This window comes from Melozone crissalis, unplaced genomic scaffold (genome assembly GCF_028551555.1).
Source record: "Melozone crissalis strain CALT ecotype California unplaced genomic scaffold, PUWL_Pcris_2 ptg000004l_1, whole genome shotgun sequence".
Taxonomy (NCBI): Eukaryota; Metazoa; Chordata; class Aves; order Passeriformes; family Passerellidae; genus Melozone; species Melozone crissalis.
This window is the reverse complement of record NW_026535782.1, coordinates 24,156,465-24,174,993: the sequence shown is the minus strand read 5'-3', so window position 1 is coordinate 24,174,993 and position 18,529 is coordinate 24,156,465. Positions and strand designations below refer to the sequence as shown.

At 37.9% G+C, this 18,529-nt stretch overlaps 1 protein-coding gene across 3 annotated transcripts in view; it reads left to right on the top strand.

Annotated features, from left to right (window-relative positions):
* TAFA2 (TAFA chemokine like family member 2) overlaps window positions 1–18,529 on the top strand; it is a 188,143-nt gene that overhangs the window by 130,091 nt on the left and 39,523 nt on the right. For all 3 annotated transcript variants that reach the window (XR_008483238.1, XR_008483239.1, XM_054280683.1), the window contains one exon: window positions 1,495–1,601. Coding sequence is in view for 1 of the 3 variants with exons in the window: in XM_054280683.1 (XP_054136658.1) it covers window positions 1,496–1,601 (106 nt within the window). In the remaining 2 variants the exon portion in view is untranslated. The remainder of the gene's footprint in view (window positions 1–1,494; window positions 1,602–18,529) is intronic.

Sequence of the window (18,529 nt, the reverse complement as noted above, 5' to 3'; positions counted from 1 at the left end):
CTGTTTGCTCTGAATTAATGTTTAAAAGAGTTTGGTGCACCTTTCATTGGGTTGTTAGTTTCAGTCTTGTTTTCTTACACACAGCCTGCTCATCAATCTCCTGCAGAGCAAGATTGGCAGTTCTGGGGAGAGTGGTCTGGTTTGAAGTCTGGAAGACATAAGTGCAGTTGTGGGGTGTGTGTTGCCTTATCAGCGTGTGGTGTTATACTGGAAAGAAATTTACTGAAAGGAGGGGAATTGTTTTGAAGAAGTGGAAAATGATTTAGGACTTTCAACATATTACTGGTTAAATCTGTATTAGAGCAGTCTGCATTTCAGAGTTGTGGTTGCCCAAGATAGCACTGTACACAAGCAGAGGAAAAGAGATTCACCTGAATTCCTTTGGGTTTCTTAGGAATACAATAGGAGAGACAAATGTGCAACCATAATGAATTAATGCATTTTGTTCTGCTCATAAAAACAATCTATTTCTAGGCATTACAATACAGCAACAATTTTGTTCAAGTGATCAAGTTTTCAACTTTTCTAGTATAAATGGTTTGAAATAGTTATCATTGTTCTACTGACCTATCAGCAGACACATGACCATGGTGTAGAGCTGTTCCATAGCCAGCTCCATAGGGTTCTTCCACAGGGAAGAATTGAGAGAAGGACTCATTACTGTACCTCTTGCCACTCTCTGCACAGCTGTAATCCTTAAGCACTAGAGCCTACATGCCTGAACTTGTCTTTTTGGCAGGTGGAGGGGTATTTTGTCTTTGGAGGAGGTTACTGAGAAATAAGTCATGTACTATCTTATGCTTGAACCACTCTGATGGCTTGCTGGCACAGTGAAAACATCACTGAGAAGATGAGGGGAGCTCTGTGCAATTTCCCTTGGTGCAGTAAATCAGATCTTTTCATTACCCAGAGGTAGTGAGGGAGAGGGTAGTGAATCTGCCCTGCTCTACTTCGTGTTTACAAACCCCTCAGGTCTTCCTAACAGGATTTCTCTGCAGAAGGATTGAGACATGAACTGAAGGTCTGTTCAGATCTGTTACTGCCTTAGGACTCGTTGCATAATCCAAAAAGAGCTACAATCCCAAAAGTTAGAGACACCACTGTTTGACCAGAGACAACTGCAGGGCCATGACTGGCTGCAGACACAGCAGTGGAACAGCTCAGTTTGTCAAGACCTGCTCAGAGATGCATGGGTTCATCCTTCTTGCCAGCTTTGGAGTCTGCTGTGGTTATGAACACTGTTTGTGCCCTGAGAGAAATTATGATGATGCTGAATTCTCCTGGTACCGACTAGGGTGGAGGAGTGCTGTCAGACCAGGGTGGCAGGTTATGTTGCTACTTTATGTACCTCATTTAGAGCTCAGCAGAATTTAAGACTTTAAGACTGAGCTGGACACTTATAAAACATTAGTCAATTCTCCTTAAATTAAGAAAAATATGCATTTTTAAGAAATCTTAAGATAAATATTTAATTTTGTGTATTTTTATTTTCAGGATGAATAAGAGATACTTACAGAAAGCAACAAAAGGAAAACTGCTAATAATAATATTCGTTGTAACACTGTGGGGGAAATTAGCATCTGGGGCAAATCATCATAAAGGTAAGAAATTCTGTTCTGTTCTATCATGTTGTGTCTGTGGCCTCCACCAACAAATTCAGAAGGGTCTGGGCTATGCCACCTTTCCTCCTTATGCATATTTATGTCTCCTGATACTGGTTCACTAATCAGTGAATTAGCATTTCATTAAATGCTAAAAAAGAGTAATAAAATAAGAAAAAAATAGTGAGTACATTTTGTCTCATAAAAATAGTTATCAGCAGATATATATGATGCAAATGAATTCCTGGAAAGAAACAATTTTAGTAGCTTATATGATGCTCCTGCATGCAGTTATCTACCAAGATTAACTTCATGGATAATGTGTGTTGAATGAGATTGTTTCATCATCAAAAAAAGACTGCCACTTTGCAATATTGTCTGGTTTCTATGCTTTGCTCCTAACACCTGAGCAGGAACTTTTTGTGACAATGTGAGATTTGTTTCCTCTTGGTCATTCCAGCCTTTAATATGAATGTATTCATACCAGCACAAGCTGTGATGGATTATTTAATTTTGTAAAAAGGTCTTTCTTTTGCATGTGTGTTTCTGTTAACCCTAACACAAGGAACAAGCTCTCCAGATTCATAAACAAATGCCTTCTTATAGGCTAATAGGACTTGAAATGTGATGTGCAGGATAATAGGATTTTGAACTCCATTTCTCATCGTCATATAGTGTCGGCTGTTTATTTGCTTATACAAGATCAGAATAGGCTCTAACAACCTGGATAAAACAAGGGTGGGACACAAACATTACCACAAGCTAAGGAATTAAACCCGGAGGAAGGATTCAAAAAAAACCCCAGTTAGTTAATTTCTCTGGTTCCCTGTATATTTTATGATATTCACTCTGATGACAGGATTTCATGAGCAGGTATTTTTATATATCAAGCCGCTAGATATTTTTCTGTTGTTGAAGATACCCTACTTCAAAATGACCCTCTGATTAAGGACTTCAGGATGCAGAGACACTTATGCAAAGTGTTATAGAAGTTGCAATTTGACTGCAGACAAAACAGAATCTGATGTGGTCCAGCAGGCCACCGGGTGGGCGTCATGCCAGAGAAGAACTGTGCTGATACCCTTTCCTCAGCCTTGTTCCCCCTCCAAACCAAAACACAGATTTCTGCTGTGGCTTCCCAGTTTAGCTGTCTATCGGAAAAGAGCCAAGATATCCTAGCTTGCATTCAGAATTCTTTTGCTTTGATTATTTCTCTTTAAACATACAAAAAGCCTATATCCAGACCATTTTGATTCCACGTGCAAGGGTTGGTCAAGCTGTGTTTGCTTCTGTGGAATTCAAACTTTGCCAAAGTATGCTTACTGTACATTTTGGAAAACTGATGAATAAAACCTATCACCATGGATTATATAGAAACAAATTATAAACATAAGGACTATTTTGGGATTTAGTGCTTCATAATTGAGAAAAAAAAATCCACCACCAATTGTAGCTTAGCTGTGTGAGAGGAACTCCAGCAGAACTATACATTGATTATCTGGACAGTGTTTGTTGTTTAAACCTCTGCCTTAGAGCAGAGATAACTTAAGGAATATTTAATTTAATTTATTTTAGATAAAAAAGTGCATGCCCTCCCTTAAAAATGAGATTATTAGCTGTAGGGTCTTTATATTCCTGCAAGCTAACAAGAATCTCCTTTTTCTTTAACTTGTATCTTTTCATGCCTTTAAAAAAATATATGAAGTTTTGCGGGAAAAAATAATAACAAGAAGCATGACTTGGGTATTTAATTTGGAAAAGCAGCTACTTTACCTGTTCAATTTCTTTTGGAAAGAAAATATATTCAGAAATATTTTGGCTTGTGGATTTAGTAAATCAGCTGCACTTACTATACTGGGGATTTTTTTAAAAAGCAAAACTTAGAGTTATGCAGCTCAATTACCATTGATTTCTAAAGGTATTAGGAGTTTGAATTCCCATTGTGTCATAGAAAATCTTCCCCCTGCTCTCATGGCAAAAAATGGAGCTAAGGTACATTGAAGAAGAACTTAATGCTGTTCCCCTTTGCATGGAGTTTCCAAATACTGAGAAACGTGATTTTTTTTTCAGCCCTAATTATTCCTAGCATCATTAATCTTCATTTATAGAAGTCCTTACTAACATATTGACATGACAAATACTTAATGACTTTGAAGGAGCCCCTACAATTCCAAAATTCAATAATCTGCATTTAAAAAAAATCTTTACTTTCCTATTGACTTACTCATATTATTCACTAGTTGCACTAACTTTCAAACCCATCTCTCTTTCAGAAAGCTATTGTTAAAGAAAAGAAAAGGTACAAGAAGAAAAAGATCATCAATGTGTGAAAAATTGTTTAATGAGCATTCTGCTCTCCAGGCAGACTTCAGGAGGAATATTAACAGATGACTCTGACAGGCTATGAGTAGACTGGTTGTGCTTATTTCTGGGATATGGCACAAATGAAAACTCCCAAGTTAGCAGCAAGAAAAATAGAGGCCAAGGCAAGGCATGGGAAACAAGGCTCTGAGGACCAATTGAGCAACAGGGTTACAAGCTGGGATTTCAGATTACATCTTTTCATGTGATGTGTGTGGGTGCAAATCCACCCCTCTTTCTCTTGAGAAGTCTGGTTTGAAGAGACTTCTGCTCCCATTATCTTGACTGATGGCTGGAGTTTCATCATTCTGGACAGTAAGTCCAAGAGCTAAGAATGTTAAACAGTGTTTAAAACAACACAAATCTTGCTCTTTTTTTTTTTACTGCACACAGGATTACGAGTCCTTCAGAGTGATTCCTGGCTGTGCAAATGCTTATATTCTGTTTATCCTGTCTTCTGTAAAAAAACCCAGTAACTTTGCTTTTCTTTTCATTTTGCTGGAACCTGATACCATGGTGACGGGTGCCTTACCCAAGCACATGCACCTGAGAATCAGCTTGCAGCACCAGAAGCGTTTGTGCTGCAGTAGCTACATATGAGGAGAAAGGCACATCAGTCTCCAAAAGGATGTTGTCAAGTGGATGAGTCAAAAAACTGATAAGGACTAATCCTGATCCTCCTACACGTTGCTAGCCCTTGGAAAACAAACAAACCTGTACAAACATACAGTGTTTGCTGGCAGATATGGCAGGCAGGCATCAGTTCAGCATCACTGCCTTTTTGCTATTTCTGTCATAGGGAGCATGAATTGATTTGATGACCATTGTATCACAGCCATGTTTAAGGTGTCAAGTGTTGAAATGGTCCTTTTGAGAAAAAGATGTGCTGATACCCCCTTACAAGCACTCCTTTCTAGAGAAGAGACTACTGTGTCACAAAATTTCTACTCTAAAATTAAAAACTCTTTCAAAATACATCAATTTATGAACTTTTTTATCAATAAGGTTTTTTTAAATTGATAATGTAATAAAATATCCTAATTAAATGAAGAGTGCTTTTGAATCTAAGTATGGTTTAATATTTCTCAAAATGCAAAAAGTAACATTAGTTTTAAATCCTGGAAAAAATAAGAAGTAACTTAAAAGTATGGCTAATCATGAATGCTTACATGCCAGAAGGAATTTTTTACAGAACCAGAAAACACTCTAGGTAGATAAGCAATTGAATATTTTTCGACTTATCATGAAAAGACATGATAATTTATTTATTTAAGAAGTCACTCATAAGCTGAACTCATTAATCTGATGCCTATTATATAGATAAACCAAACTACTGTACGAGATGCAGAATTGCTGCTCCTACTTGCCTGTGAATTCGCACTAAATTAGAAGTCTGAGGGAATGTCTTTCTACTCACCCGGAGAAAATGAATTTTGGTTTGTCCTTGCAGAGGAGGAGCTGTTCCAAAATCCAGCTGAATGAAGGAGCCCCTAAAGCTGGTGGTTAGGTCGCCCTTCTTGGATGGCTCTGCCTTCCTCAGCTGCCTTGCTGGGGCAGGAACACTGCTGGCACCAGTGCTGTGATGCAGCCTGTGCCACACGTGCCTGGAGTTTGGGAATGGGTATGGCTATGGGAACCAAGAAACTACATTTCTAATGTTTTGAGACTCTGTCTAGGTAAGACTAGAGAATATACCAAATGGTTACAGAGGAGGTCTGTGAAGTATTCAAACTCTCAGTAGAAATACCTTCATCATGAGGTTATAGTGGTTTAGTATGGGTTTACATTTGTCCTTTCTGTTGAGTACTTTACACTGTGTAGAAGACAGCATTCATAATGCAGAGGCCATTTGTATTAAAATTAAAAACAGAAAGTAGCCTCAGTGCAGAGTACAGAAACCAGATATAGACATTTCTTCTTCCATCTAAATAACCACTAGAGAGCTGCATGCTCCCTCATTTTCCTTCGGTTGAGCTGAGCGAGCCTGACTGGAGGTGATGCCATTTTTTGGGGACATAAGATACGTGGTTTGAGCTACAGAGGGCATCAAATTCAGGTCTCCCAGTTCCACTCTGGGGGTTCTAATATAAGGGATAAGCAGATGCAGTACTGTTTTTTCCTCAGTTTGCACTTTTTTGAAGTACCTGCACTGTAATGTTTGTTGAGGGATCTGACCCTGCTGATAAATTCACCTTCTGGTTGTGTGGACCTGTCAAAGGACAGAAGGGTTGTTCTGCATATTCCCAGGTTCTTTACTGGAATTAGAAAATAAAATGTCCAATATTTAAATGAGAGAAGTTGCAGGCATGAAGAGGAATGTGTGTGGATGCCTTGGAAGCTGCCATGTGAGACTGGAAACTGGTGGGTAGGGTCTGTCAAAATATCAGATGGACACATCCACTCATGTATTATTTTTCAGTCAGTTCTGCTTCATGCAAAAACCCTTTTGTCATATTCGCTGTCTCAAACATGGACCATCTCATCTCTTGTAGAAGTTTGGCCCAGAGATAAATTCTTTTAAATGAGAGTGCTTTGTGTGCAGCTTTCACTAACCTAATTCTAACTGCAATTAATGATTAAATATAGAAACAAAGGAAGATAATAGTTATTTTAGCAGGCATAGGGAAGAAAGATATTAGATGTTCTTATCTAACTTGAGCCTGATTTGAAAGTTTCAGTCATCAGGATCAGAACCTAATCCAAAAATTGCCATTTCCTTGAAGATAAAATAGAACAGTCAGTCAAAAACTTTTGTATCAGTATCTGTCACTGCAATCTAAAATGTTAATGCCATATCTGTTAGAATTCAGGAGATAACATTCCTTGGCCTTCTGCCAGGATCAAAAGGGAAGAAGAATCTCTTATTGCTGAGGTGCCAGTAGTTCTGGTGGTTCACTAGGACATGGGTGCAGAAATCATTGCAATAGCAGAGTTGTGCCTATTTCTTCCCTGTGCTGCCAGCTCCATCACAGCAAGTGTCTGCCTCCATTTTTACCCCATTCCCACCCTCACCTTGGCTGTACAACTTGTCTGTCCTTGAAGCAGCCATGGAGGGACAAGTTCCAGCATTGCAATGATGCATCATGCATTTTGCCTTAGACTGATCACTTAAAAATATTTTTATTCATATTTGGCAAGTGGTATGGTTTCTTGAGGTTTTTCTGAGAAAAGGAAAAGGACAGGGGTTTTTTGGGCCTGGTCTTGTAATCCCTATGCAAATTTTTACTAACTTGCCACAAGTAAGTACACAGGGTAATTTTCTTAAATGCATTCGGAATTTGATATTGCAGAGTAAAGAAGATGATTGCAAAAAATATAATATTCTTGTAAAAGTTTTAGAGTTGATTTTACAGTTTCAAATTCCAAACTTTTTAATATTTTCATTTATAGTAATGCTATCTTCCTTTAGAGAACTATCCTACCAATCAAATATTTCTTTAGCCAATTTCTGTTTCAGAAGATTAAACTTTCCTATACTTCTTTGTTAGGAAAATATTGTAAGATCTTAGGACTGAAAAAAACACTGATAATATGCTTATTCTTCTGTTATTTGTTCCTGTCATGAGTAAATGTTGACATTTCCCTAATACTGGAATCAGACCCACTTTTCCAGTTTTATATTCTTGCTCTCAAATTCCTCCAGAAGAGTTTTTATGTGTACTGAGTAATACATTCTTCTAGACTTCTTTATCCTTATGCCTAGGAAAACAGAGTGATTGCATTTGCATGCCACAGTTTCTACTAAAATCATAAAAATAGTATGAAATAAATTGTTACACAGTATTCTCTCTTGAATCTGTGGATCAGAATTTTTTTTTTGTTAACTTTTTAAGTGCTCAATTAACGTGGCACATAGTAATGTATATTTTGTTAGCCTTTCCATATTTAAATTATTATTTTCTGGGCTTGCAGTTATATTCTGAATTTTTCATTTGCCTAAATGTATATCATGTTATAAAGAATGTCTTAAATAAAGATGTCAGATGTAGCTGTGATCAGGAAGGAAAAGAAGGACTGCTTAGTGACCTGGAGACACCTGTCATACATCATGGAGCAGGATGCTGTGCCACAGCAGGCCATGGCATTGCTGCACTTGCCTGTGCCCCCTCTCCAGACCCTTCCCTCTTTCTGAAAACAGTTTTACTCATTGAGTGTACTGGCTGTGCTGTCTTTTAAGAGGATCCTTCCAGTACAGATATTTAATATAGGAGGTGTAAACAGGACAATTGTTACAAAATTTTAAAGGTAAATATCAGATGAGTTTATTCAAGTAAACCTTTTGAGGAAATTTTCTGTCTCTATATAAATACTTAATTCTGGTAACAAAAGTCTACTGAGTTACTCTTAGAATGTGAATCCTTATGTGCAGGAAAGCTCTGCATGTACTTATGGTTGAAGTTTCCAGCCTTGGAATTGGACATGAGATGTAGAAAAGGCTGTGTTTGGATCTTCTGATGGCTTTGGAGCCAATGGTTGGATTATCTTGCGATATACTGGATGGGCATGACAAGTTTATATCCAAGACCCTGAAATCAGCTTTCTGTGGTAGAGAAATCAAGCAGATTTGTCTCCACTAGTGTGACAACTTAATTTTTTCCTGTCTTTTTTCCTTGAAGAAATATATCTGGGAATGTCCAACAAGAATGTAATTGAAAAGAAAATCTGATTAGTGTACAATTTCCTTTACATTATATTTGCTCAAATTTTAACATTTTAAGATCATATAATTCTTATAAATCAAATATAATGAGTCAATATCATGTTACAATTACAGTCTGATCCTTAACAACATGTGTGTGGAACTAGATGATCTTTAAGGTCCCTTACACCATGTGTAAAATGACTGTAATAGCAGGATTAGAACCAATTCTATCTTCAAAGTCAACATCTGCTTTCCTGTATGGAGGACATATATATTGTATTGCCAGTATTAAGTTTTTTGCACTGTCCCTTGGGCTTTCCAACACACATTCCATACAATCCACAATGTCCCATATGTGTGCTGGTGCCTGCTGCACACCCCATAATCCAGCTCAAAGGATTTCACATACTCGGATTGTTTGGTTTGTGCCTGAAAAAGCACATCCCATGTAGAGATTATTTCCATAACATTCAGGGCATATGTTAATCTGATTTTGATTTGTATTAATTTTCTGCTGCTGATGTATAAAGACTGTGCCCTTCTCTCTTGACACTCTTCAGTGAATTTACTCAACAACAGCGTTAGTAATTGCTTGTACAATGTCATATTTTAGAACAGCTGTTCTTTAGTCATACAGGTGACAAGGAAACATTCAGAAGCAGTCAGCTGTTCTGGGAAGTGTCCATAGAAAAATATTTTCCTTGTTTTGGTTTGCAGTTTATTTCTCAGAAAGTTTCTTTCTGAACAAAAAATTGAGTTGTGTTCACTGTGGGGCTGAGGGAATTTACTCTTTTAAGGTTCACTGGGGCAGTCTTGTTCTGCAATAGAGAGAACTATGGAATGATAGAAATTTTAGGTGGGAAAAGGCCTTTGAGGTTATGAGTCCAGCCACAAAGTCAGTGCAAATTTGTAAAATTTGTAATCATTTTAGAAGACAATGCATGCATATATGCATATGTGTGTAAGAGGTTTGAGAGACTTGGATGAAAGAGGAAAATACAAGGTCATCAGTGCTGAAATAGCTTACGTGGACCATTTTAGTTTTTTAAGTGCTTATAATTTATTTATGGGAGTTTCACAAAATAGTGGTGATTTTCAAAACTAACTGAAAACTCAGGGAATTTTCCACAACATCTAGTTTTAGGCATCTCTTCTGGATTCTCCGGAACAGCCTTCAGAGCTCATTCCTTTCAAAATTGAGAACTCAAGATTTAAGTGTAAGTGTGAGGTTTTCCCTGAATTCCTGTATCAAATAATTTACAAACTGTTGGACAGCTTCTGGAACTTTTGGAAAGCCTCTTAGCAGGAGGACTTGGTTTGGATGTTGTTCCCTCATCTGCCTAAAAGCTCTTCTCCTCTATTGGGGTCATAAAGTCTGAATAAAATTCTAAAGGTCTTATTTTATTTCTAATTTTCAGAAAGAGTCTCATTTTGCAGTTGAGAAGTCAGTGAAATCTGGTTTGTGACAGATTTATTATATCTGTGTATTATTCTGCAAATGTCATTCTGTTGTTCAAAAAAAAGGTTTAGCTGTTAAACCTGGATTTTATAGTTGTTCAGTTTTTCCGTGTTGAGCAAAAATGCACAGAATCAGAGAATTGTTGATGTGGGAAGGGACCTCTGGAGATCATCTAAGTTCACCTGGAGCAGGCTACACAGGATAGTGTCCAGGCAGGTCTTGAATATCTCCAGAGAAGGAGGCTCCACAACCTCTCTTCACAGCCTGTTCCAATGGTCTGATTTAATTAAAAGTTTTAGAAAGGTGCTTCTGCCTGAATTAAGGGGGAAATGAGATCATACCTTGAAGTCAATAGTATGGATTTTATTTAACAGTAAATTTGAGATAGACAGATAGAAAGAAATAATAAAAGGTGTGGGGGGGGGGGCAAAGGTGGGAGAGAACAATAGTGACAGAGGGACAGATTAAGTAGAAAATGTCACCATTCCATGGTACCTGATGGTGTCATTGAGCCTCTTTGATTTTCTTGGTGGTGAGGGTTCCCTAAAACAGAGTTCAGTGGATTAATACCTGTTCAGGCAAGGTGGGAACCCTCTGGTGGCTCTGCTGGGGGAGAGAAGTTTGCCACTGTCTTCTGCAATAGACACTGGATCTGTTGTGCCACTTTGGTCATGTGTAGTCCCCTGGTGCAAAAAAATCCTTCATAACAATGTTTAAGCTATTAGCCATAGTATTTCAGTCTCTCACACACTCTCACAGGAAAGCAGTTTTTCATCAGATTCAGACTGAATTTCCTGTTTCAGTTTCTGTTTGTTGCCCCTTGTCCTGGCACTGGGCACCACTGAAGAGTCTGGCCTCATTCTTCTGGCAGCAGCCTTTAAGATATTTGTGTGCATGCAGAAAAAGTCTGGAAGAACTGTTACATTTGTAGAGAAATAGTAGTGGAATTCTGACCCTCCTTTGGGAGTGTGGAAGTACCATGTAACTGCGGCCAAGAAAAACCCACTTCTCTACTTGGGAGCAAAACCATGGCATGCTTACTGAGGGATGGGCACTTGCTTGGGGGTTCAGACGACAGAAAGCAGGAAAATCATAAAAGAGCAGTCTGCCTTGTGCCACTCTCTTTTACCAGGCTGAGCAAGAATTCTGTCTGTAATGATGACGAGGCTGAGCCAGGAGCTGCCAAATCTGTCTTGTTCTTTTTCCCCCATAGATTTGTATAACTCTTGTACTCAATTTTTTCTCAAGTAAATGCAGTAGATTTAGAATTCCTTTTTGCAAAATACTTCTGGCTTCAATATCAAGTGCCCTTGAATGACTAAAGTATAAACCTGAATGTGTGTGTTATTTTGAGTGAATGCAGAGCTGCAGGAAGGATATACACGATAAAAGTATTCTGTTAAGACCAACAAAAGTCTTGGGTGCATTGTGCCATTGTATTTTTAGGTGCAAGTTATTAGAATTGCTTCAGCTGAGTCTATGCTCCAGAGCTGTGCATGAGAGGAGAGCTGCCTGAATTACTGAGAAGGTCAGAATTGTTCTGGATCCAGGTTTTGAACCCAAAGCTATGGATGTGTTTGATGAATGGGGAGCAAGCATGAACAGCTTCAGCCTATCTTAGTTCTATCTCAGTGAATAGAACTGATCATAGAAAAGACCAAAACCATCATCAGATTCCTTCAGTGAGCTGAAAGACTGAGGAAAAAACAAAGTTTTAAAAATCAGGCAGAAACTATTGTACCTGTGAAAAACACAGTGAAGATATTTCTTAAGTAAACAACTTATTTAAAACTTTTTTCAGTTTTGTTCTATCATGTAAATATGCTACTGATAGAAAAAAAAATACTAGTGCTAAACTTTCATCTAAGATGCATTGGCATGTGTCAGATTAACTGTGGAAATTCTGTGAAATGGAGCCCAGAAGGTGTGCTAACTGCTACACACCACAGAGTGGAAAGTAAATATATATCCAGTGAGTGAATATTGAGAAAAGAAGCATCTGGAAGAAATGGGAATTTTGGATTCTTAATTGCCTCATTCACCCCAGAACATCTGCCAGAGATATTAAGAGCAAAAATGACTATATCTGAGAGAAGATAAAAGTTTAAATAAGGAAGGAGGAAGAGTAATTTTGTGCCATCTTGTTACACTGCTGAACACCGTGCATATGGAAGTTGTTTAAATATCTTTTTTTTCCTGTTAGTTTTGGTTAAAAATGGTCTTAGGAGAGTTAAGACACATGTTTTAAAAACCTGTGAAAATCCAGAAAACCTCAGTAATGAAAAGTAAATGGTCCATATTTTCTCCCTTATTGTAACAAAACACTGCATGCTAGATAGGTGTGTTACAGAAGACAGAGGACATCCTGCAGAGATTGTGCCCTGGAAACATCTGAGAAAAGAATTAACCTTTTATCCTCCTTAGGCCACTCCTGTTCATCTGTTGTTTAGATGATCACCAGTCCTGGAAATGTCTCCTGGGGAACTGCAGGAATGAAGTGCACTCAGGCCTCTGCCTTGTTAGGGAAGAAGATGGGGTTGGACACAAACAGCTAAAAGTGGGGAAATAGGAGGAGCCCCATTACACAGGGCTCAGTGGTCTTAGCTCATGACTTTCATGACATTTCTGTTTTTGCCCTGCAAATTGCAAGATGCATTTTCTGCAAAGAGATTTGAGGACAGAACACACATTTTCCACCCTTCTGTCACAACAACACTGTCATTAGATTTTCATGGGTTTACTCTGAAAGTCATCTCGCAAAGAGGAACATGACTGAAGAAAAGAGCATCGCTACTAGATTGTGGGATTGTACATTCTCCTCCACAAGCAATAAAATAAATTGTTTAGTACTTTTCTCCAAGTGCTAGAAAAAAAGAAAGAATTTTTAAACTGATGTAATTTTAAATTTTCTTTCAAAAAAAGCCTCAAAAAAGCAAACTAAAAGGATCACTGTGTATTGTTGACTATAAAAATGCCATACTCTAGAACAGCTGTTTCTTCGTTGTATAAGTATCAAAAAATGTTCAGAATCAGTCAGCTAGAAACAGCAAAGCATAAAAATATTTTGATTAGTTTGGACTAAGACCTACCTTGATAGGATATAAACAACTTTGGTTTGCTTTAAAGGCCTTTAGAACTGAGGTGCTTCATATTTTTTTCTGAAAGTTAGAGCAAAACTACATTAAAATACTCTGAATGGCCTATGAAAATCATACTCTTATTTTGCAGTACATGTGATTTATTTCATCACAGGCAATATTTTAGCCTCATTATTTCTTCATCTTTCTGAAATGAAGAGTGCTAGTCTATTTAGACAATAGGACACTATTGACAGTAATTACTGAAAGTATTTTTAAAAATAATGATTTTGCTGGAGGAAATATATTTCTCAACTGTAATTCTTGTTTCTATTTTCAAATACAAATTAGCCTAATGAACATTTTTAACCTAGATATGCAATAAATCCTGTGAAGAGTTCCCATTTAAAACTGTCATACTAAATAATGGTGTATGGGGGGAAAAAAAAGTAAAAGGTCCCACTAATCAGATTATTTTTGCCTGCCAGAAAAGCTCTCCTAAAATCTATCTTTAGAACAGATCTGTAGGAGTGATTATAAACTAATTTGCTTTTCTGCTGGGTGCTAGGACTACAACAGTCTACACTTAAGCAGCATAATGACCCACACTAAAAATGTAGGAAAATGCCAAATTATGGCTTATCCTAATAGTCATTGTAAGAGAGGGGTGTTAAACTATAAAATATCACTCAATTTTTCATAACAATAATCATTAGGGGGTAACAATTTCAGTATTTTAATGGAGTTTTTATGATTTTTTGGCATTTATGTTTTACTTTATTTTATTGAAAAATCTTCTAGGTTTATGCATAGCAATTATGAATAATCAAAGGAAAGATAGATGGGAAAATGAGATTTCTTTCTTACACACAACCAGGAGAAAAATGCAGAAATGATACTTTAGAGCTGGGATTCAGAAGGTTCAGATTTTGTGTATTTTTGTGTCCCTTTATTAACACAATGAAGAAATAAATATGTGATGTATTTTAAATCCAGGATGTCTGAGTCCTCTAAGTTTATCTCTCTTTTTTTCTTTTTTCTTTGCACTTTAAACAGAACTTTGAAAATCAGTCTTGATTTTCTACTACCATAACTAGTAAAGTTTTAAAAGCTCCTAAAATAAAAACTAGGGGAGCATGTTTCTTCCTCTGTTTCAAGTTTTGACCTGCACATGACTCCTCTGCTGTGTTCTGGCAAATGTCATAGATCTTAAAACCCAACTTAACTGAGGACAATAAATCAGTGGATATATTTTAGCTTGGTTTAGTTATACATATATATTATGACTGTTAGAGTAGACATGGTCATTACAGAGCACTGATGTCTGCTAGGGCTGTTCCAGTATCGTGTCAATGTCAGATTCCAATGAGGGCAGTCTCACAGATGAAATGACTAACCAGGGACCAAGTAATATCATTCCTGATGTAGCTGTTTCCCTTAAGGAGGGATCTAATCTTGCACCCTTAAGATTTGGGTGATACCTTCTGGAGGTGCTTCTTTAGCTGCATTGATCATATAGGGATGTCCAGCTTAGATTAGCCACTGTGGACATCCAGTGTGTGTCTTTGGTTTTGTACAAAACAGTTGAAACCCCACTCTCATTATGGTAATAATAATACAGTAAATGATGCTATAAAGATTCAGAAAGTGAATGAAAATGTCAAGATGCATTGCTATGTTAAAACATTGGATGCTTCTACCTGGAGACCCTGGTATGTCCTTGATATGTGTGTTTATCTCAGTATGCTTATGTGCAGTACTTGAGAAAAAAAAAATCAGGGACAAAATTCCAGCAAATCTTTCCAGTTTGCAGGTTTGGACACTGCTGTGCACTGCTATTGGGACTCTGAACCATGCACGAACCACAGAAATTTGGTTTCTGTTCTATCAGATGACAATGTATATTCATGTAATAGAAGTCGGTGTGCTGCTTGCTGGACTCTAGAAACTACTGTATGAGAAAGGAAAGGTGGATGAACATGTGGCTCCCTTGGAGAGATGAGGCAGAGGATCAGAAATAACTAGATTACATCTGTGTTGTGCACCATGTTCATTAAAGTAAGAATCCATGTGAAGAGCAAAAAAATATCAGAGTGGTTGTGTGTGAAATAAAAGATTCACAGTTCCCATGTTTACTTTTTTTGTTTTTCCTTAGAAATTATAGGTGCCCACTCAACATAGAATTCCTAGACAAGGCATCACTTCCACGTAAAGAATTAGGTGTTAAAGCAAGGCTGTCCCACTGGAGTTGGGAAATGCTGGCTCATTCTGCTGCATCTTCAGTTTCTGGTTTCTTCATATTTTTATTTTGTTTTACAATGATCTGCTAACTACAGCTGCACCTGAAGGATATGTGCTAGGATTATTCTGAAGATTTCCCTGGCTTGTGAGCCCTGTAAAGATAAAACTCCTGCTAGATTTGTGTGTGTGATCAGGCAAGGTGTCTCATGAATGGCATTTTGTCAAATCCTCTGGTGTATCCCCTTGCTGTTCAGCTTTTAAGGTGGTGAATTGAAGGGGAAGGCAATTTTTTTCTGAGTTTTGTGACAGTCTTCCGCAGGCTAAAGGAGATTACTCTTGGCTCCCTTCACAGCATATCAGTGCTATGGACCTGGACAGTTATTTAACTGTCATGTATTTTTTCTAGTGTGCATTTTAGAACTAAAGCAGTAAAAACATTTTGTAGATTTAGTGTAGATATTTGTAAGGAATTGTGGATAGTCAGTTATTTCCCCATTATAGTTTCATCTAACCTTGGAAAGAGGCACAGCCCTATGGATATTTATAAACAATCTGCTGCCATTTCTGACACATTTTTAGACCCTGGCAGACAAATAAACTGCGCTACAATGTATTGTGTGTGGCATTCAGCTTTGCACTTGGGACTTTGAAAGACTCAAGCCAGCCCAAAGATAACAACTGTGGCCCAATCTCTTAGTTGTTTCACTAAAGGCCACACTTCAGTGCAACGTGAGGTCTGAGGTTTTGAGGCTCTAATGTTGACCACTGGGAGGAAATTCCTACATTAAAGTAACAAAAAGATCAAAGAATATGCACTCATAAAAATGTATGAAGCCAGTAGCGGATGTTATAATTTTATGTGCAGTAGGTAATTTGTCTGTTTGTCTTCCTTGCAAGTTCCTATTGGCAAGAGTTGCATTAAAATTCAAGCATTAATTATTTTTCTTTTAGATTTCATATCTCCCTGAAAGACAACCACTCTCTTTTCCCCCCTTTGCACTTTCACAATGGTGGGAAAGATGTGAATGCTGTGGATGCTTCTTTGGACTCTCTCTTTGGCATGACCAGTCTCTGGCACTGACATAACATCTTGGACAGGGCCTCATTCCTGGCACCTGCAGAAGCAGTGCTCTGGCTCTTGTGGGAGAATGATGGATCTGGGTGTTGGGTAGCATGGCCAAGGAGGAGCTGTGGGAGCTGGACCTGTTTGGATGCTTGCCTTGAGCAGCAGCCCCTTCACCAGCCCTTTCAGCAGGAGCAGCACAGCACCATGGGCTTCTCTCTGCTCCATGGCAGGAGACAGAGCTGCTTGGCTGGTCTGTGAGTCTCATATTCAGTGCAGGAGGCTTGACTTCTCTGGGGTAATAGAAAATTAGTTTACTAATAATTTTCTTTTATTTTGCTCCAGGTGTGCAGTCCCAAAAAGCTCATGTCCAAGAGCTGCCCAGCAAACTCTGCTGTGCTCTGTACTTGTGTCCCAACAGTGGTCTAGCTCCACAAGGTGCCTGGCTTATTTTGTGGATAGGCAGGGAAAAGGATCCTGAGGCGGCCTGGTATGGCCTCTTACATCTCTGTGTGCAATGTATGAGCTTCCATAAAGATACAGGATTAAGATGCCAAACATGAAGCCAAATATTCATTGTCTGAAAATGTACCTGAATAATTATGATTTTTTTGGTCCATATTGTTGTTTTGAATAGGTTTTTTTGAAGATGTGAATTATTTCAGCTGCTTTTGTTACATATAGTTGTTTCAAAAACACACTTCTGGAGTTCTGGGTTCTGTGATATTTTTGCAGCTTCTGACTTTGAGTAGCTATGAGGGTGGTGTGTATGTTTCCTACCAACAGCCTCTGTTAACAAGAGTTCCTTCAGAAACAAATGCCAGGGAGTCTGCGAGGAGCATCTTAAAAGGTATGTTTTCAACAAGAAGACATGTCTGAAAGTATTGTCTACTGGGAATCCTTGGGCAAAAATATTCTTTGTAGCACTATTCTGAATGGCCCTCCTGGCAGTTTTTCCTCTTTTACTTGGCTTGTTGGAATGTGTTTTTTTTCCCTCTGTCTTGAAGAATAGCCAGCGTCTTCCCAGGCCATCCAGTTTCAATTCATGGACACAGTCTAGATCCTTATTGATTAATCATACCCATGGCTCAGAGACTTGCTATTTATATGGAATCAACAATGTAGAGGGAAGGTTGTAGCAGGGGAGATCACTCCAAAGGAAGGCATTTCACAGTACTAGACATGTGCCTTGTTAGCAGTTTTTTTCTAAAGGCCTGAGTTAAGTTTCCCTCCTGACTCTACACTTCAAAGAGCTTGCCTGGGGCTCTAAAGAAGCAAGCTGAAACTTAAAATTAAGATCTTTCTTTCAGACAGTGAACTGTGTACTGGGACATCCCATGGAGTTTCTCTTAACGCATATGGAGGAGTCTGAAGGACGGTTGTGAAGTCCTGGAAGGCAGGGGTGTAAAAAAGAAAAAAGGAAAAAATAAAGAAGCAGTTATATAGTTGTCGGGAAGGTAATGTGCATATATGTGCCTATGGTTTGTGGGAGGAATATTCCAAAGTGTATTTGATAATTTTCTTTAGCTGACTGATTAAGTAAAAATGCATTACAGAGCTGCAAGCTGGAATGCAATGTATTATGAAAATACATTACAGAATTAAAGAAACTTTAAATTAATGCATTCTATCCAGTCATGAAAATAGATAAGGTGAAGAAAAACAAAATCAAGCCAAACAACAAACCAAAAAAATTTAACACACCATCTAAAACTATGTGTCAAATAAAATGAGCCAAAGAGATAATGATCAAGGCAAGCAAGCAAGCAAAAATCTTCCAGAGGTTTTAAAAGGTGGAATTAAAAAAATAAATTCTTTTTATAGATGCTATGTTAAATTTCATCACATATTTACATACAAGTGTTAAAAGGTATTTTCAGTGCCTTGTGGTATGTTTTCATGCAAATAGTGAGTGTAGAGCTGTACATAAATACCTTTCTGCATAGAAGAGGTATAGTGAGTGACTCAGTATTCTGATTATCATCTTTGGAAAGATTTTGCACAATGGGAACCTTTCCATTTGCAGAATTTTCAGAACTTTACCATGACTTCACTATCTGGTTTCTATCAGGTCATCATTAAAAT